Source organism: Sorex fumeus, unplaced genomic scaffold (assembly GCF_029834395.1).
Source record: "Sorex fumeus unplaced genomic scaffold, SorFum_2.1 ptg000072l, whole genome shotgun sequence".
NCBI lineage: Eukaryota > Metazoa > Chordata > Mammalia > Eulipotyphla > Soricidae > Sorex > Sorex fumeus.
In genome coordinates this window covers 51,874,623-51,895,569 of record NW_026606129.1, presented here as the reverse complement: position 1 = coordinate 51,895,569, position 20,947 = coordinate 51,874,623, and the positions used below count along the sequence as shown (strand labels likewise).

Sequence of the window (20,947 nt, the reverse complement as noted above, 5' to 3'; positions counted from 1 at the left end):
CTGGTATTTTCTGCTACTTTATTCAGTAGTGACTGTTTTTCAGTATATTAAGCCTTCCACATCCTGTGTTACATTAATTCCTATGTATTTGGTGAAAGCAGTTATTAAAAAAATTTCAAATCTATATTATGGGCAGAGGACTTAGATTTTTTTCTTTGACAGCACTTAGTCTAACTAAGGAAGGATGTTTGTGTCAGTTTGAGATTTTGATGTATGTGGACTTTTTATAGGTTTAAGCTATCCTTTAGATATCCTGTTACCAAAAATCTAAAACAGAAATTGACCTAAATGTCCTATGATCTCCATAGCCTTTGGTGGAATGTTCTCACTGGTTAAACAAGTTTTTATTACAGCTCAGAGATTATTCACTAGTCCTAGAAATGGGTTTCTGAATAAAACAGGCAAGGAAGATGCCTCTGTATTTGGGCTAGTAGATTTAGGAATAGTAAATAGAATTGGAGGAGAGCCTTTTCCTATTGCTTTTTTGTTTGTTGCATTTTAGGGGGTAGGGAGAAGAGGATCTGGGGCTCCTAAACGGAGCTAATTATTTAGTTTCTGGACTTGGTGAAGTTGTGCTGTTTAGCCTGGGAGCCCCAGGGTCATTTGCTGGAGGTCCTTTGGGGCCCTCACCAGGGATTATACCCAGGGCCTAACACAGGCAAGTCAGGTGCTCCAGCCCCCTGAGCTAATGCTCTGGCCCTTGTTATTTGTGTGAATCATTATCCCTAACTTTCCATATTGTTGCTGCTTATGAGGCTCTGGGCAAGTCTTTTATGAGAACTGTAAAAAGACTATCTTTATGAAGAAAGTCAAGAAAAAGAGAAGCTGAGCCAAGAGAAGAATAGGAGGTAAGGCCCTTGTTCTGCATGTAGCTGCGGTAGCTGCAAACCTGGTTCAAATCCCTGGCACCACATATGCCCCCTAAAATACTTCTAGGAGTCACTTCTGAGCACATTGCCAGGAATATAAGAACTGTCAGTGTGGCCCAAAATCAAAGGAAAATAAAAAAAAGAAAAGACAGTAACCATTATTTTAGTTACTTCAGTAGAGGACTATTCTAGTACTTAGTCTCAATTTTCTTGCAGACATGGAGTGAATGGTTGTGAATTTTATGTGACTACCTATGTAAGAGACCACCATAAAGGACAATTTAAATGCTACTGTCTATTTCTTTCCTTTTTTTGGGGGGCACGGATGGGGGTGGTGGAGTGGTAGTGCGGACTTGGGGGGCACATACTGAAAGCTTACTCCTGCTCTATGCTTGGGATCACTTATTGCTGTGTTTGTCAGGAATTGAATTAGGGTTGACTATGCAAGGCAAGCTCGATCCTGGTTGTACTCTCTCTCAGGTCCAAGTGCTTCTGTCTTTTTATCCTACCCTCTTCAGGGATGCTTGGGTCAGAGGAAACACTGATTTTCCTTTTGTAGGACTGTTTAATTTTCTTTTGAGAGTTTTAGCAAGATAATTAGAAGGATAGTCTCTCCAGTCTCTTCATCCCTTATCCAGTAGGACAAGGTGGTTAGGATTTCTGAGTTTTGGTACAAAGGAAGGTGCAACATTCTTGCCATGGATAGTCAAGACTTAGACAGCCCTAATGAAGGGTTGTTAGAAGAGCTTGTGAGAAGAGCTTGAGGAAGAGCTTGTGAGATTTCTAATTGGAAGAAAAATTAGGTACCTTGGTAGGGCAGTGTGGATGAGTTAGCATTGTTACTGTATTTTTCAAGATCAAGGTATGTTGCGCTGATACCATAGTCCGTAGGGATCATCTCATGCTTTTCATGTTTGATGGACATAACATTAGAGAACTGTTTTCAGCCTTAAGGGACAATTTAATTCTACTGTCTATTTCTTTCTTTTTTGGTGGGGGGGGGACAGAGGTGGGGTGGTGGAGTGGTGGTGCGGACTTGGGGAGCACACACTGGCATTTTTGGTTTGTGAGTTATTTTTATTGGGTGATTCAAACTCTAAGCCAGTTTCTTTTGTGACATCAACTCTGCTGACATGTCTTCCGAGCATCTTACAGTCATATTTAGCTATGTTTTTTTTCTCAGCGTCAGTTTTTCTTCCAACTCTTCCTATGCCAAATCAATTTGTTCCTTTAAACTTTTCTTTATTTGTTTCATCTGATATTGAAACGACTTCATTTTCATATGAGTCATTTACTATTCAAAGTTTTGTCCTGATTTAGTTATCTATTCTCAGGTCTTAGTTGTTCCTGGTGTGATTTATTTAAATTACTCAGGTATGCAGCACCTGTTACCTTTGAATTTGCCTTTTCACTTTAGCAAATTAAACCCAGAAACTTCCATCTGATTAAATGGTCCAACAATAAACTGCTTGTTAAATGGTTATTTTAAGGAGTTATGAAAGATTATTGGGGAGTCTTGATTTGTGGAAAACAATAGTTAATTGGGCGTGTAGCTATAGAACTGGGGGAAGTACACTATTTGTGAGATTTCTCATCTGATAAGTATGGAAAATTGATGCTAGGTTTAAGGTTGCTTTGAGTTCTGTTGTAGAATTAAGGGATTTTATTTATTTTTTGAATTAAGGGATTTAAAATTTTGTGACATAAAAAGATAGAGTTGTCTAGTGAAAATTCAGAACTCATGATTGAGAGCAAGTAAGGTAGAAATAAAAATTGTAAGACTCCACTGCCTGCTCAGATAGAGAAGGGAACTCCAAGTAAAGGGTGTTGGGAGGATCCTCCCAGGATGGGAGATGCATGCTGAAAGCAGACTATAGACCAAACATGATTGCCACTCAATGCCTCTTTTGCAAACCACAGCACCCAAAAGGAGAGAGAGAACAAAAAGGAATGCCCTGCCACAGAGGCGAGGGTGGGTGGTGGGGGGTAGGAGGGATACTGGGATCATTGGTAGTGGAGAATGGGCACTGGTGGGGGGATGGGTACTGGGTCATTGTGTAACTGAAACCCAAGCACAAAAACTTTTAAGTCCACAACTGTGCTTTATGGTGTTTACTAATAAAAATTTAAAAAAAAATCCGTTGCCCAGAAAAAGAGATTTTGAAGAGACGAGCAGGCTAGCAATGGAGACGAGGATTGGTCAGTTGTCAGTCATTGTAGAGAAGCTCCATGATTAGCCATACAAGTGCTTGTATTTCTTTTTTCTTTCTGTTTAATTTTAGGTTCACACCTGACAATGCTCAGGGGACATTTTTAACTCTGTGTGTAGGGTTCATTTTAGGTAGTGGTGGGCTTTGGTAGGGCAGTGTAGATGAGTTAGCATTGTTACTGTATTTTTCAAGATCAAGGTATGTTGCGCTGATACCATAGTCCCTAGGGATCATCTCATAAAATAAAATTCTGGGCTTCTGCATAATGTGTGCTCAACCCATTGATCTCTCTCTGACCCTTATAATTTGTGTGTGTGTGTGTGTGTGTGTGTGTGTGGTTTTTGTTTGTTTCTGTTTTGGGGCCACACAGCATACTTAGGAGTTACTCTTGGCTCTGCACACTCAGCGACCTCTCCTGGCAATGCTTGAGGTACCGTGTGGTATGCTGGAGATCACATCTGGGTCAACCATGTGCAAGGCAAAGTACCTTACCAGCTGTTGTACAGGCTCTCCAGTCTTGTTTTCACGCCACACCCTGTGGTGTTCAGGGCTTATTCCTGCCTCGGTGCTCAGAGGTTATTGCCCCTGCAGTGCTTGGGGGACCCTATGGGGTGCCAGGGATTAAACTGGAGTCAGCAGCACGCAAGGCAAAAACCTTAAGTCTGTATTATCTCTCTAGCCACAGACTTACATTTCTTTAGGAAGATTGTGTGTGTGTGTGTGTGTGTGTGTGTGTGTGTGTGTGTGTGTGGTGTGGTGTGTGTGTGTGTGTGGTGTGTGTGTGTGTATGTGTATGTGTGTATGTGTGTGTGTGTTGGTAGGGGTGAACACCTAGTAGTGCTCAGAGCTTACTCCTGGCTTTGTGCTTAGGGGTCACTCCTGGCAGGCTCAGGGATAGAACCTGGGTCTGCCTCATGCAAGGCAATTGCACTATTCACTGTACTATCTCTCCAGCCTCTCTTTAGTCATATTTTATTCAGTATAAAGAAATAGAAAACTTGACACTTGTTGAAATATATGCCAGCCACCTTTATTGGGGGGGGAGGGAGGCAGTGGAAATGTAAAGGGTTTGGTTTTGGGCCACACCTAGTGGTGCAAGGGCTTAATCATGGCTCTGTTTTCAGGGATCATTCCTGGACAGGCTCAGGGGACCTTATGGAGTACTAGGATCGAACCAGATCAGTTGTGTGCGAGGCAAGCACCGTATCTGATATACTGTCTCTCTGGCCTGAGTTACCTACTTTTTTAAAAAGCGCTTTTATACATGCATACATGTATACATATTATCTCTCCACACTCACATTTAAATCTTAGTATTCCTTTGAAGTTAAAACAACCAAAGTCAATCATCATGCTAATAGAGCTTGGATTTTTTTTGAGGGGGAGTTGTTTTCAGCCACATCTGGCTGCTATTGACCGTGCTCAGAGTACCATATCCAGTGCTGCAGTTCAAACCAGGATAGGCCACTGGCAAGGCACCCACCATAGAATTTGGATTTAATCGAGACAGCCTTGTTACTGAGCACTATTTATTAACAGAGGAATGGATAATATGGGCAAAAGTCAGACTAATTCTGATCAAGGCCAAGAAAATATACTTGGGGGGGTGGGGAAGGCAAAAGTTGTAATCTAACAATTTAGTTACAGAAAAAAATCATGCAGTTCACTGCAGTTTAGAGGTTATCGTGCTGAGGGAAGAACATATATCGGATGATCTTACTCACCTGTGGTATATATGAAAAATGAATAAAGGGGCTCTAGTGATAGTACAGTGAATAGGGCGTTTGCCTTGCATATGGCTGACCCAAGTTCAACCCCTGGCATTCCATATGGTCCCCCAAGCACCACCAGGACTAATTCCTGAGTGCAGAGCCATCAGGAGTAACCTCTGAGAATCGCTGGGTGGGTGTGACCTAACAAGCAAAAAAAAAAAAAGACGACGGACATATCAGTTGATACCAGGACAATATATTCCTTGGATACTGGAATACAGACCTGGAAACGCCCAGGTTTGAGGGGGGAGGTGGTGAGGGAGATGAATAGATTGGTTGGAAGTAACATGGGAACCTAAGTTGGAGGTTCTTAGGCACATGAGTGGTACTAAGGGAGGTCACAGCATTCACGAATACCATATTGTCAGTCAACAGTGGGGAAGGGTGGTTGGGGAGAAATGTCAGCAGAGGTGACATGGTGGGGAGTGTGGGTCATGGGCATTTCAGTGACAGTAGTGTCAGTAACTTTGTAACTTCTGGTACATCAGTACCATAAAATTAACCACTATCACTATATTACCTGAACTATGATAAAAACATTTTTTTTAAAGTTGTAATCTAGGGCACCAGAGGGATAATACAGTGGGCAAAGAGCTTGCCTTACATATAGTTGACCGTGGTTCTATCCTTGCCACCCCTTAGAGTCCCCTGAGCCCTGCCAGGAGTGATCCCTGAATGCCGAGCCAGGTGTAAGTCTTGAGCACTGTGGGTGTTCCCCCTTTCAAAAAAATGTTGTAATCTAATATGTAATTTTGATTGTTTCCCTGGTCCTTATGCAGTTATTTGTATGAGATGATATGCTTGGGACTAGGTGCTATGGCAGCAGGTGCTTGGAAAGGGTTTAACCGTAGGGTTTCTGTCTTCGAGCTCTTTCAGCTCCTTTCAAGCAGGTGATGATAGCTCAGCTCTTAGACCCTAACAATGTGCTTAAGTTACTTTTTTATATTTAATTGGGCTTATTCTAACTTGACTCTCTTAGGCCAATATATTAAATTGATAGTGCAGAATTTAGAAATATTTTGCTCCTGGCAAGGCTGACAGGTAATGTGTGAGCAGAAGGATAGTGACTGGATGTTGGTCACATTTATTTGAGAACATTGTCATTCTTCTCAAAGCAAAGAGCTGTCATTGTAATCTCCCCTGCTTGAAATGAAATTGTTTGGATTCTAGTGCAAATTTGAAATCTGGCAGATAAATCAGAATGTATCAGATAGCAAACCTGGGCTACCTAGAATCAAATATTTTATTTATTTTCTTGCCTTTGGAAGGGTTTAAAGATGGAAAGATGGCTTCTTTATTTTTAAGAGTTGACTTGTAACAAATTGTGGATACCCATTGGTGTTTTATATTCTACTTGTTTTTGTTAAACATTTAAATCATTGGTGCATGTGACGGTACTCTGAGAGGTTTACTCATATCCTGGGTTATAAGAGCAAGGACATAAACTTGAATGGCTGAAGAACTGATGATTTACCAAATTGTGTTTTCCCTCTTGTTTTTAAAGCATTGCTTTTTGGATTCCAGGTGGGAGTTTTTGTTTCATTGCTTCAAATAATTTTACTTGGTTTGGTTGCAGCAGGAGAGAGAAGCACCTCCTGGAGTTAAGTCAGCAACCTAAAATATTGATGGCAGTGACCTTGAGTCAGGCCTGTGTGATCAGTAATCTTTTGTCTGAGAGTGGTGATTTTTGGAGTGTCTTGGGGGACATGTATGTGTCTATCTTAGCCATCATTGACATGATGGGTGTCCATGAAGTCTGTGTTAACTTAGACTGTTTTGTACCAACAGTTTCCTCCCCTTGGCCTTTTGGACAGGACAGATTGACCGCCTATGTGGCCCACATGGGTCAGGCCTCTGTCTTTGTCCTAATGAACCTCATTGCTCTCTTACCAGGAAGAGGAAGAACAGGAGGAAGAAGATGATGATGAAGATGATGATGACACTGATGATCTAGATGAGCTCGACACTGACCAGTTGCTAGAGGCGGAGTTGGAGGAGGATGACAACAACGAGAACGCAGGGGAGGATGGGGACAATGATTTTTCTCCCTCTGACGAGGAGCTAGCAAACCTTCTAGAGGAGGGAGAGGACGGGGATGATGAAGACTCTGATGCAGACGAGGAAGTGGAACTGATCCTGGGGGACAGTAAGTCTAGGGCTGACCTTGGGACTGAGCCATGGCACCCAGGGAAATGTTCTTTTCCTGTGCCAGCACAGCCTAGAGGGCAAAGCTACACCAGGGTTCTGTGCCCCATAACTATAGTTTCACTACTCTCACCCCTTGAGGACCAGCAATTTCACATCTCTGATAGCTGCTTTCCCATTGGACTATATATCCAAATGGCTGTTATCTCTTACCTTTAAAACAGAGATTGCCAAACTTTTTTGTAACGGCCAGATATTATCTGCTCTGTGGGCTGCATGATCTCTGTTGCAGCTATTTAACCTTACATTTGTAGTGCAAAAGCAACCAGAGATAAAGGTAAACAGTGTGGTTGTGTTCTAATGAAATTTTATTAAAAAACAAAAGTGGTGGGCTTGGGTTAGGCCTGTGGGTTGTAGTTTGTCAAGCCCTGGTTTTGAGGACTGGCCGTAGAATGGGCAGCCAAAGGGTAGTTTTTCCCAAGGGACATAGCTAGAACCATCAGATAGCTGCTGTGGGTTATCGTACCTGCTCCTTCCTAAAATGATAAATAAAAATCCTCTTGTGAGGAGCCCTTTCTTGCTGTTTGCTTTTCCTAATCCCTCTTAAAGACCAGGGAACAAAGGTTTCTCTTTTGTTTGTTCCATGCTTTACCCCTTACTCTAAGTTAATGAAAAACAAGGTCCAATTTTTCTGGTAATTCCTCAGTAGAACAGGTTTGTGAAGCTAAGTTGCCCTGACTAGGTTGTGAATTCTAAGTAGGCCATAATGGTCCTAAGGGTCTGCTTGGCTCTGCAGTTATACTCTGCATATTCAAGAAGATATACTTGGCAGCATCCCTGTGACATGTGTCACGTTGACAGAATCATGCTTGCTGTGGTCTTGGTTTTTCCTAGTGCTGCACTGCCTGATTGGGGAGTAATCCCTGTGATATCCAGCCATTTTTCATGTAGCTAACCTGGCCAACATTCATACAAACATGGTAGGTATTAAAGTTAATATGGTAGCCGCTAACTACATGTGGCTACTAGTATTTTAATAATTGGATTAAAAATTAGGTTCTTCATTTTCATGTGTGTCTACATTTCATGTCTACATTTCAAGTTCTCCGTAGTCACACGTGGCTGCCATAGTGAACTAGAGAGAATATCTATATCATTACAAAAAATTCTGTTCTGGCCTAGGTTCAACAAATCTCATGCTGCTTTATAGTAAGGGCATGGTTTTTGGAAGCATTGGTGTTTGGGAGAAGGAGAAAGAGTGTATGAGTGTGTCTGTTGGGAGGTGATGGCAGTATATATTTAAGCATACAAAAGATTCTGCTGTTCTACAGTGACTTGAATCTATATTCTTTAAGATAAATTTTCTATGTGCTTCTAAACTTTAAGATTGAGGGGCAGCTGGCTTTGGGAACATTGTTTTTTATATGTCTTTGACAAAGTTTTATTTTGGTTAAACTCAGAGGTGGGGGACACTGTGAGGAGGGGCTCATCTGTTGTTTATCAGCATAATATGGAGGTCAGGGGTGATCCAGCGGAGGACTTGCCTTATCCTTAGCCATGTTCAGACGTTAATGGACTGAAGATGAGAGAAACATGACAGTATTGATGGGAATAAGAAAGCAAGTTTCATTATTTTATTTTTGGGGTTGGGGGGGTTGAGGCCACTCCTGGCAATGGTCAGTGGTTATTCCTGGCTCAGGGATTACTCCTGGAGGGGCTCAAGGGACCATATTGGATGCTGGGAATTGAACCCAGGTTGGCTACTTGCAAGTCAAGCACCTAACCCGCTGTACTACTTCTTTGGTCCCACAAGGCAAAATTTAATGAATGTTTTTGTTCTTTGTAAATAGTAAGAGTGCAAGTTCTGTTTCCCTTCAGTTACAAATTGCAGAGGGGAGATGCAGGTTGAATTCCCGCTGGTGGTAGTGCCACTACATGAGATTATTATTTAAATTTTTCTAATTTTTTAATTTGAAAAGTCACTAATTTATACTAGACCTGTAAAATTAAAGCCTTTTTTTAAAAAACCTGTTATAGGAAGTTTCTTCTTTAAAATCCAAGTGGTATTGGAAACCTTGTTTCTATTTTAAGAGTGTTACTTTAAATTGGTGGGAATATTTATGTGATGAAAATCCCACAGTACATTGACAACTGAAGATATTCCTGTTTGGGCTGTAGAACTGAGGTGGGTGAGTAGATGTGGTATTTGTAGTGTTTGCTTCATTCCTATGTGGTTGATGTGGTACAAACTTAGGACCTACTCTATGACTGAGCCACATCCCTGGTCCTGTTTCCTGTTTTCCTAGAGACAGAGAAAAAGGTGCAGCTTAAAACAGTGGGCAAAGGGAGTGTCCACAGTCTCCTTGGTCTGCCAATATTTTGCTTCACATTAATGCTCTGCTGTATTACCTCTTCCTTTGGGGACTTATGAGCCCCTTTCAGGACATGATGAAAATCATTGACTATAAAAAGCCACATCATTTTCCCTACCTTTGTGTAGACTCTGGCCTGGATCCTACAAGGGACCCAGTGATTGATTCTAGATGCAAAGCTCCAGCCCTGAAAGAGACACCCTGACTCAGGTCTCTCTGTGTTTCTATATTTCAGTTAATAAACCTGCATGTAGTAGGGTAGAGGTTCTCAAACTTCCTGACTTAACTCCGCCTTCCTTTTTTTCTGCGGGGGGTCGGGGGAATCACTCAGTGACCCTCTGGAAATCTTTTGGTTTTGTTTTGGTGGGGAGAGCACATACAGGCAGTTCTTAGGACTTACTTCTGACTCTGCTCAGGGATCATTCTTGGTGTAGCTTGGGGATACCAGATGGGGTGCCAGGGATTGAACTCAAGTTGGCTCTGTACAAGGCAAGCACCCTACCTGCTGCACTATTGCTCTGTCTCCTCCCCACCAGAAATATTTAACTGCTTCCGCAATTTTACTTGAAGCTATTATTACCCTACTCCGGCACACATTGGGAGCACAGTTGTCACCCACTTTAAAAAACACTCTTGTAGAGCAGAAGGTTTGGCGCTTCGGGCATTGATTTAAATTGACACTGCCCTTGCCTCAGACTTTCAAAAGAGGAGATCTTGACTAGGAGCTTGGATTGCATTGCAATTGCATTCAACACTTGGATTGCATTCAACACTGAGAATGACAAAGAGCTAAGGAAAGTAGAGAACCATGAATGACCATGAGGAGTGGAGTTAGTGCTTGAAGAAGATTGTACTATAATGCTCAGTCCAGCTGCATTTACAGTCCTCTGAAGAGTTGATGCCTTTAAGTCTTAGTAATAATGGTCAGAGAAGTGCAGGCACATGGGTCTGGCATTTTTGACTCATGGAAGACATGAGCACTGCACTGGGAAATTATTTTGAGTTCTACCATAGCTCTGGGAGAAGCAGCCCTCCATAGCCCCCCTGCTGGCTTTTCTCTTGGAGCTCTTGAACCAAAGAAGCTAGTGAAGCTTATCGTGGTTTTGCTGTTTTAGGTACTAGTCCATTTAGAACCTCGAATACTCTTTTCAGCCTTTTTTTTTTTTTTTTTTTGCTAACTATACTTTTCTTGGTTTTACTGTATCTACCCTGGCTTTCCTAAAGATCATAGTGAAACAAAGCAGACAGATCCTCAGAATGTGCATTTTTCTGTTCTCTGGAGAGTTGTTACTCAGGTGTCTGCTGTAGGTGGATTCTTTGGAACCAGAGGCTGCCCCTTTCCACAGGGGAACTCCACAGCCCAGTAGTTTCCAGCTGCCCATCTGCAGACTGGTACAGGTTCATAGGTGTTGAAGGTTGGAAGCCACTGGTCTTCTCATTTGGTTATAACAGCCTGTCTGTGGACCAGTATCGGACTGTTGCTGGTGCTCAGGTGTTAAAGGTTGAAGAATGCTGCCACAGACTATAGGCATTTGCAGATCTCTAACACTGAATCTGCCTGTTAGTTACCTAGGGACCTTGTTCCTGAGCTGTGTGATCCCAGTGCAAGAAGACCTTTCCATTACCTTTATTTTATTAGATCTCTTTGCCTTTATAAACTAAATTTATCTTTCTTAACACCAGAGTCCTTATGAACTAGTTGCTGCTATATTTCTCTTGAGTTTGATCAGCCATATCCTCATTTCAAGGGTTTTCTTTTCACTCCCATCTACTTTCCCCTCTGAATCTTTCCAGAAGTGTTACTGTGGTCTGTTTCTTGCTGAGGATGGCACATGGTGGAGGAGAGGGCCCTGGATGTGTTGGTAATATGGTGCTGTGTTGGCAGGCCACCAGCTTGGAGTTTCTAGGCATTCCTTGGTTAACGCTGCAGACTGGCCTCCACCTTTTGTTTCGGTTTTTGGACCATACTTGGCTGTGCTTAGGGTTCACTCCTGGCGGGCTTGGGGGACCATATGTGGTGCTGGGGATTGAACATGGGTTGGCCACGTGCAAAGGAAAGTGTCCTACCTGTAGTTTTGCTTTGACCCAGGCCTGTACCTGTTGTTTTGTTATTGAGACCACACTTGGTGGTGCTAAAATTTTACTCCTAGTTCTGTGCTCAGGGGTTACCCCTGGCAGGGTCATGGACCATATGTGGTGCAGGAGGTTGAATTGGGGTCTGCTGCTTGCAATGCAAGCACCTTAACCTCTGTGCTTTCTCTGGCCCCTGGCCTGTACCTTTTGGAGAATCCCCCTCTCCCAGATTATAATAAAAAACTGAAATGAATGAATCCTAAATTGATTATCTCTGCCCATATGAGGTCTTCTGAAAAGAGGGACCACAAGGAGTTTAATAAGAGAAATGTCTCTTGCTGGGCTTAGCCTGTCTCTTATAGTGGTTCTAGGTGTTAGACAGGCCTTTGCCCATCTGTTAAGGGCTCCAGGTGCCAAAGGGCAATAGGCACTGCTTCCTCCCTTCAGACTTCCCTTTTGCTGCCATTCAAAGCACAGAGGTGGAAGCAGAAGGCATCTTATCCTGCCCAGGCCCTTAGAAAGGTAAGAGAGCAAAGAGGTCCCAGGGGTGACTGCCACTGGCAACAGTATGTTCTCCAGAGCCAACTCCAAGGAGTTAATTGATGTGTTTTCTTATTTCTGTAAGCTGGTGATTAACCTTGATCAGGCGTGAATATATGTGTGGGTACTTCCTTCCTGAAAGGCTTTATAATTCTTGTGCGTAATATAGTTTCTCCTTTTTCTTACCTTTCAGGCGACAGCTCTGATAACTCTGATTTGGAAGATGACATCATCTTATCGCTGAATGAGTGAGGAGCTATCATCATGTAGAAGAGATTTTGGCAGGCGAGAAACTGAGTCAAATGAATTCAGAACATTTGAAATCCCTTCCCTTTCAACCCAGGGCTTTCTGTCTTTTAAGGAACTGTATGCCCTGCATTCAGAGGATTATGGCTTGGAGAGTCTCATTGGAATCTGAGGGTCCTTCTAAAAACAGTTAACCACCACACACAAAAAAAGACAAAAGGGGTTAGGCCCCAATCTGCTTCCCCCTTCTCCAAGGATGGACATCTTTCCTCAAGGGAAAAAACAAAACGTGTCTCTGGGGTTATTTCACAATATATTTTCTTTGTATAATGTTCTTTACTTAAAGAACAAGAAATAGTTTTTTATAAAACTTAAAAAGAAAAAAAAAAACCAGGCATTTATAACTGAGGGTATGAACTTATATCCACCAAGTCTCTTGTCCCTGCACCTCATTTTCTATGGAAGAAAATGATGTCTAAAGAACAATATAGAGGCATTTTTACATACATATTTAAATGAAAAGGAAAATCGTGGTTTCTTAAATTGATAAGGATTAAGAATATTTTATTATAAATATAATATATGATTTTTTAACCTGTTTTGTTGCCTCATATGCTGTCGCAGGTTAATTTGTTTTTCTTCATGCTAGAGGTGGGGAGGAAGGCACTGCTTGTTTGCTGGGTAAATGCCTCGGTTCACCCACCTTCGTGGTTTGGGGGCAGCAAGGTCTTTGTGGATATTGGTTTTGTGGAGTTGAGGAACTTAGGATATAAGTTCACTCCCTCTATTTTTCTTTGTGATTCTTATTTTCAAAAATCCTTTTTTCTTCCCTTTCTCCCAATGTGGAAATTACAAATCAAAGGCCTTTTTCTTTAATGTAAAGTGTATTTATTTAAAAAAAAATACAAAATAAACAAGTCTGTCTGTTTGTTTATAGCCCTTCCCCCCAGCCCCCCCTTTTTTTAAACCAGAGTGGGGTCTGTCTGTTTCCTTGCAGCGCTAGCCAGGCAGTGGAGGACGCCTTTCAAGAGTGGCAGTGCAGCATGGTGGTGAGACCAATTCTGCCCAATTAAAGCATTCTCAGAGGGAGTGAACAAATAGACTGTCCAACCCTGTGTAGTTTAGGAATGGAGGAAGGAGCTCAGGACACCATTTGTTAGGACACATTTCTCGTGTTTTTGGCCTCAGAATCAAGATAGTTCCAGAGTGAAGATTTAATGGAGCTGAAAAATTAGGGGGTCCTGGGAAGCTTTTGGGGAGGAAGAAGCAAAGCCAAGAAGTATTTTTGGCCATCGGCCATCAATGTAGATGGGTAACTGGCGTTACTGTTTCTTTGAAAGGGAAATATAACTATGGACTTGAGCATGCCTTCTGTTTGGGGGCAGCTGGGTTTGCATACCCCACAGGCCTCTAAAACTGGCTTCTGGTTAAACTGCTATCAATAGGTGCTCTTAAGCTGTTAACTGCTTTTCTTTCACACTGTACATATGGGTATCTAGTTTATTCCTTGATTTTTGTCAAAAAGCTTCTCATTTTTTATCGTACAGGTATTATATAGCTAAAACAACTGCCTTTTATAGAAGAGGGATGCATTTGATTGTAAACAAGCAAGTCAAGATAGCTAAAACTCACCAGAGTCAGGGGAAATGCGACCGGGCTTCAGAGGACCAGACACTTGATCATTATGTGGCCCTGTGCCAGACAGGTCCCTCCTGGTCCTCTTGAGAGCAGAAGTCTTAACTCCTTTTTTAAAATTTAAAAAACTTCAGAGTTTTTATTGAATGAAATTTACTTAGAGCTTATCGGAAAGAAGAGGGGAATATGTGTTCAGGAGAACACGGGCTTCTCCAGAGTGGAAAAAGCAGATTCGTGTTCAAGGAGAATACAGACCAGCTTGAAATCATGCTTGTCTCAGGTCTGAGTTCATGTTTTAGCTCAAGTGAGTTGTTAACATTTAATCAGTGGAATAGTCTGATAGCTGATGCATGAGAAGAAAACAAAATCAAGAAAGAAGTGGTAAAAGCAGTATAGTCATTAAGTCACCAGAGTTGCTATCTCCCTGGACTTTACTTAAGAGCTCTTGGGAGAACCAGCTGTCTCTGAGGTGGAGATGAGGCCTCTAAAAGGAAAGCAGAATTCTGGTTGACTTGGCAACAGACCCTTGGGAAAGTGCCCTCAGGGCCTAAGGGAAACAGCACCTGGTTCTCTGGGGGCTTAAGTACAAAATAGGCAAATTTTGTCTTAGGTTGATTTTTGCCTTTAAGCAACACCTTTGGCCATGACTGAATCCCAGATGGAGGGTTCCGGATGTATGCAGTTGAGGTTTTCTTTCCGTGGGAGGGACGGCGGAGGTCTTATAAATTAGCAAGACCTCACCTACCTCCCTTGAGCCTGCCAAATCATTTGTAAGGTAACAGAACCTGCTATATTTTAAAAACCGAGGGAAGAAAGTGGTTGAGAAAAAGGATCTTAGGAAGAATGGAGGAAGGAAAAAGTTACATAACTAGACTTTTTTTTTAAATTGTTTCTTGGGGCTCAAGAACATTTATCCTTGAAGAAGGGTGGAGAAGCATGGGTTGAGATGTATACTTTCTAGCTAGTTTATTTGGACAAGGTAGGTGATACATTTTTCTGGATTTGAGCACCAGCAGCTCTCTATAGAAACTATTTAATTCTGCAAGGCAGTTTTGGCCTGTAACTCAAGCACTTGCCAAAGAACCGTAAGAACCCCTGAACTGAGCCTTCAAACCATCCCTATGTTATTTGCTCATAAGGCATAATCCTGCTTGTGGCAGTTCCAGATGCCCAGTGGTCTGCCCTCCCCCTTGCTTAGATAGTGTCAGTTGTGGCTAAGTACAAATAGGCAAATGAACATGTTTAATACTTCTGTGTTAATATTTTATAATGAATGCACTTGTTCTCTCAGAAGGCAGTTGATGTTCAGTGAACAGCATGACTCAGGTCCCATTCTGATGGGACTTTCAAACTCCATGTTTGAAAGTCTCTATGCCCTTTCAGAGCCCCAGCCTCCATCTCACAAACTGTCTCCCAAAGCATCTCAGTTGTCACTTGTGCTAAGCTGGATTTAGTAGACCGGTCTTGGAGTGGTTAGCATAGTCAGTAGAACCTGAGGTTCCAATTATTTGATGTTGGTGGTGGGGAGTAGGGGGTTCATTCTTTAGGGGGTTCAGTCTCTTAATGTAGTGTTTTAATTCTTTTGGAATATCCAAACTACCACAGAAACATTCTGAAGAATGGCATATGAACTGTGTTTTATGCTGACAGTTGCTATTTGGCTCTGGTTACCTGCCCTGTTCTCTGACAGTGGCTTCACGTGCCAGTGTAGCCATACATACTGACTTGGAAACAAGTGAAAACAGTATTGAAAAAGACCCTTTCATGCTGTATTTGTCTCAGTGATGTCTCCGTGACCTCTGCCCACCCCCAGCTCTCAAGCTTGGCTTGAGCTCCAGCATCCCCAGCAACTCGGTGGCTGTAAGCTCAACCTCCTGGCAGAAAAACCTATTTTCCCGTTGTCTCTACCTCTGAGGCAAGAGGCCTCGGGACCTGAGAAAATTAAGTCACATAAAGGCTTCTTCCTGTCACAAATGTGAGTGCTATAGCACCTCAAAAATTCTGTTCAAAGCTCCAGGAATAAATGGGCACAGGTCTCTGTGCTTATACCTTGGCCCAGACCAAGGCACAGGCCAGGATTCACACAACACTGGATCAGAATTAACCAACACCCTGCCATCAATTAGTGGGCTTCTAGTGTGCTTGATTTTGCCCTCCAGGAATCCTGGCTGAATCTGCTGCACCTAGACCCTGTGGCATCTGTATTACACCACTTGCTCATATACAAAGCTGCATGTCTGGATACTACTTATTTCCAAGTGGTGTTAGGAACTGGCACTTTACTAGCTACAGCTCAAATGAATGGACTGTGATTAGGGCAGGAAATCAAATCCCGAAATCAACTGCAGCTGCTGGCTACAGACCTCAGGCTCACCCGCCCCCATCCTTTGCATGGGCTGTGCTCAGGCTGACATTACAGGATCCAGCTCCCAGATTGAAGCCCACCTGCTCAGTCAAGATTGAAAATAAATGTGAATACCGTTCTGACAGCCCAGAGAAATGAAAGAGGGCTGGGAGCCTTGACAGGGGGCTTTTAGACCTGGCAGTGCTGGAAAGATAACCTGGGCATTTGTGCGCATTCAATGAGAAACCTTCTATTCTTTGAGGAAAAACTTGATTAAACCAGGACTCTGAACAGGATTAAAAATCCATCCTCTGACAAAAGCTTTACTGACAACTTTCCATACAGTTAGTCAAAAAAATAAAAAAATACAGAACACAGCAGACAGTATCTCTTACACTAGAAATCAACATGACAGGAGTCCCTTCTCAGCGCTGTTAAAAAAATTACACCCCAAAACTTAGTTTTGGTGATGAACAGGACTTTGGCCCCCACCAAATCAAAATAACCCAGCAGAGAATTCAAACCAAGGGGGGAGTGGGGAGGGGATGTCAGATTTTAAAGTAACTGCTTTGTGACACAAACATGGGCTGAAAAAAGACAGATTTGGGCTAGGCAGTGTCTCTTACTATAACTATCACCATATGTTCTTCTTCTAGCTTGCCCAATGTCCTTAGTGCTGACTGGAGGTACTGCTGTGAGAAATCACAGGGTGGGAAGGCATAGAGCATGCCTGTGCTATCTCTGCCCTTGGACCCACCCACTGGCAGGCTGATCACTCCTGCAGCCTGCTTCTGTTTCAAGTAGGAGACCAGGTTCCTGAGAAGCCGCCTCTGTAGGCCTGGCTCCACTGTGGGGATCCCTTCAGTGCCAGGTCCACTAGAGGTGGCCTGGGTGGCCAGAAGCACTGCATAGCCATTGGGGCTCCCCTGTTTGATGCGCCGGGTAACCTCATCAAGCTTGGGCTGGTCCAGTCGAAGGCGCTGGGCAATCTTCAGCTGCGTCAGCTTACTCCCAGAAGTGTGGTCTTTGAGGAGCCCACTAATGACCCCTTGGTCTCCTTCTAGGATGTGCATAGATGTTGGGAAGCAGCTGTTTTTCAACACTAGAAGCCCATTCCAACCCAGCTGCAGTGTCTGGGCATACTCTGAAAGATTCTTGAGCTTTTTGGTCTCGTGTTTTGGCTCTTCTAGAGGCTTGGGGTCAGCCTCAATGGTCCGGTGATTGCGCTCGCTCTCTCTTGCTTTCTTCCCATGAGAAGAGTCTGAAACCTCGTGGTGGTGGTGGTGGCTCCGCTCCTCAGCCCCATGTCTGCTGTTGCTGAGGGAGTTGCTGCTACACTCCTTGGTCCCTTCGCTGGAGTGGTTTTCCTTCCGACTGCGCTCAGGAGTGCGGTCAGAGGCTCGATCTGCCTGCTGTCCACCCCCCTTGGTCCTGCTCCGTTCTTCATAAGGGGAGTGGGTCGTCCTCCCACGGTCACTGGAAAGGCTCCTCCGCTTCCGCCTCTCCTCCCAGGGCTTGGGCAGGCCCCGGTCCCCATCTCCCCAACGCTCACCACTCCGGCTGCGTGCAGAGCGGCTGTAGCCCTCTAAGCTGTTTCGGCGGTCAGAGCTTTTACTGGGGCTGGTCCAGTCCCCTTCCAAAAAGGTCCGGTCCCGGTCTGAATACAGAAGGTGTGGAGGGGTCCTATCCCGCACCCGTAGGTCAGCATCCAGGTTTCGATGCCGGTTATATCCATCTGGAAGTAGTTCATAGTGCACAGGGAGAGGGGAGGGCTGGTACTGCTGGGGATACCGAGTCTCCTCTGCTTTGGCAAAATCCACACGCAGCCTTCGGTCTGGACCACCCAAGGGAAAGCCCCTCATTTTAGCACAGGCGGCCTGGGCTGCATCCAAGCTCTCGTACTGAATATAGGCAAAGCTATCACCTTTGACGTGATCTATGGTCCGAATGCTTCCAAAGCGGTCAAACTCGCGGGCCAACGCTGCTAGTGAGGTGTTGGGTCCCAAGCCGCCCACCCAGAGGCGAGTGGTGGGGTTAGCCTTGCCGTAGCCTATCTTAATGGGGTTGCGGCCAATCACCCGGCCTGACATGGCCACCTTGGCCCTGTGGGCCATGTCCAGGTTCTGGAACTTGAGGAAGGCATAAGCACCGCCCTGGCCTCGTGCAGGCCTTTTGATGACCACCTCCTCAATGATGCCGTACTTCTCGAAGGCCCGGCGCAGCTCCACCTCAGACACACTGTGGTCCAGGTTCCCAATGAAGAGGTTGCGCGTGGCCCGCTGGTCATCCTCAGGCATCAGGTCCTCCTCACACACGGCCGGATAGCTGTAAGGGCGCCCGCGGTCGTCATACAGCCCGTAGTAATCCAGAGCCCGCTCCCGGGACAGGCCGACAGCGGCTGCGGCAGCGGCATCCAAGGCAAAGGCTGTGGCGGTGTGGCGGGCGCGGGGCTCCCGCAGCGGCGGGGCGGCGACGGGGGACAGGGAGCGCTGCTTGTACTGGTAGCTGCTGTGCAGAGGCAGGTAGCCAAGAGGGTCGGAGGGCGTGGGCGGCCCCGGGGGCGGCGTGGAGGCGGCGGCGCTGCTGCTGCTGCTCCGCCGGCTACTCCCGCCGCCGCCGCCGCCGCGCAGGTAAACCGGCTCCACCTTGAGCGGACGGTCGTACAGCAGCAGCTGGCGGGCCAGGGCGTGCTGGCGGGCCTCGCGTGCGTCCTGGGGGTGCCGAAAGTTCACGTAGGCCACGCGGCCCAGCTCAGGGGTGTGCGACAGGCGCAGGCTGATCTCGCCGAAGCGCTTGAACTGATGGAAGAGCCGGTCCTCGAGATGCTCGGCGGGCAGCGCGGGGCTCAGGCTGCTGATGAGCAGCGTCTTGTACTCGGGCGCTGCGGCTGACGAGCCGGGACCCGCGGACTCGGCCCCGGGCGGCGGCGGCGGCGGCAGCGGGGACGCCCGTGGCGACGAGCCTGAGGCGCCCGGATCCCCCGAGGCCTTCCCGCCGCGTCCCCCGCCGCCGGCGCCGGAGCCCGAGGAGCGGCCGCTGCTGGCACGGTGGTTCGCGTCCCCGGCACCACGTCCGTCACGATGTCCACCCCCGCCGCTCCCGCGGGGCTTGTCGCGGGCCCGCGTTGGAACGGGGTGCTTGGCGCCGCCCGAGGCCTTGTGCGCCGCCCGCCGCCCGCCCGCCTCCGCCTCCCGTTCGCGCTCCCGCGGCCGCTTGGCTGACGATGACGAGCCGCGCCCGTTCGGGCTGGAGTCTCGCTCGCTCTGTCTCTTCATGGCGCCGGCGCGGCGGGCGGGCGGGCGGCCCGCAGGCCCTTCACAGCGGCGGCGGCGGCAGCCGCGGCTGAGGAGGCAGCGCCCCCGGCGCCGCCATCTTGGACAAAAGGACTCGGCACCGCGGCGTCGGCGGGGCGGGGCAGGAGTGGCGCCCAGGAGCGGGGCTTTGCGTTATCAGGCTGCGCCGGCCTCCCACGTGACCGCGTAGCGGGCGGGGCAACAACTGCGCCGGGCGTACGTCATTAGCCCGCGCCATCCTGCACACCGGCAGCCTAGACGCGGGTCAATAGCGAACTCTGTCGCCACCACGCGGCCAGTACACCTCAGAACTTAACGGAGACGCGAGCCCTCGCGAGATGGTGATCTGGGCATCTCCCACTACCCAGATCCCAGCCTAGGCCTCCCTGGGCTCAGGGTGTCACGGTAGTCTTGCTGACTGCAGCGGAAGTGGGAACTAGCGTTGAAAGGCTGCTTTATTTAACCCCAATTTCGTCTTTCCGCGATACTGTCTCCTCCAATAGATGAATCAATCATTCTCCACCAAGGCACCTCGAGACTCGGGTCTGGGATGGCCAACTCTTGAGAACCTAAGCATGCAGCTGCCCTAGGCTCTGCATACATTTCCGACTCTACTACCTGCACCTGTGCCTAAAAGGTCATAAGAACCACACACATACAGAGATAGCGCAACCTTCTGGGGGTCAGGCACAGTAATCCCAAACCAACCTGCCCTTGAGTGGAATGGGAGGTTTCTTGGCACCACCCTTTGCTGTGTTTGATTCCGGGCTGTAAGGACTGGGCCATGGAGTCATGGGCGACAAGGCCTAACAAAACAGGCTGTAGTTTGTCAGGATTAGCCCTTGCTGATCAGTATCCTCCTATCCACCTGTAGGGCAGGACCTCTTCTGAGGTGAGGGAGGGGATCATGGTCAGGTACCCATGTTCATGGGGAAACCTTTAATTCCCCAAGGGCTGCTTGAGCCATCACCCAGCTTCAGCCACTGATGCAGCTCTTCCCCAAACAGAAAATGCCTGGAGCTGCAGGGGTAGGTCTTGAAGAACCACCTTTAACGCTGCACGACCTCCTGAAGTCAGCGTCCTGAAAGGACATTAACTCTTTCATAGATAACCCTAGTGGTTCACTCTAGAATAGTCAGCATTCTTTCTTTGTTCCCAAGTGCAATGTGGCCTGGAGAACACAGGAACATAGAGCTAGGGTGGTAAGCTCAGAAACTTTCATCTTAGAAGAATCTGGCTTCAGCAGTGGATTTTCCCAGCACCTTTCAGATGTTCAGGATACTGCTTGTCAGATCTTAACAAGTCCATCTAGCAAAGAGGAAAATCATAACCTGAGAAATAGCTCAACCTTCTTATTTCTTGGTCTTGAAGAGGAACAAAATGTAGGACTGCCACACTGGATCTAATGCCCTTTACAGACACTGGATTTAGGAGTTGCACAAATGATG

At 46.0% G+C, this 20,947-nt stretch overlaps 2 protein-coding genes across 2 annotated transcripts in view; one reads left to right on the top strand and one right to left on the bottom strand.

Annotated features, from left to right (window-relative positions):
• The window catches only part of DCAF1 (DDB1 and CUL4 associated factor 1), an 82,682-nt gene extending 69,521 nt beyond the window's left edge, over positions 1-13,161 (top strand). Inside the window, exons 23-24 of the mRNA XM_056129960.1 lie at positions 6,745-6,997; positions 12,175-13,161. Of these exons, the coding sequence (XP_055985935.1) occupies positions 6,745-6,997; positions 12,175-12,233 (312 nt within the window). The 3' untranslated portion in view covers positions 12,234-13,161. The remainder of the gene's footprint in view (positions 1-6,744; positions 6,998-12,174) is intronic.
• A 3,352-nt stretch (positions 13,162-16,513) lies between these two features.
• On the bottom strand, positions 16,514-19,657 carry RBM15B (RNA binding motif protein 15B). Its single transcript, XM_056129961.1, has one exon. The coding sequence runs from the start codon at positions 19,479-19,481 to the stop codon at positions 16,815-16,817; it is 2,667 nt and encodes an 888-aa protein (XP_055985936.1). The 5' UTR covers positions 19,482-19,657; the 3' UTR covers positions 16,514-16,814.
• Between the last annotated feature and the right edge of the window lie 1,290 nt (positions 19,658-20,947).

Excerpts from the sequence above, each read along its gene's own strand:
- RBM15B (XM_056129961.1), bottom strand. The coding sequence starts at position 19,481 with ATGAAGAGACAGAGCGAGCGAGACTCCAGCCCGAACGGGCGCGGCTCG.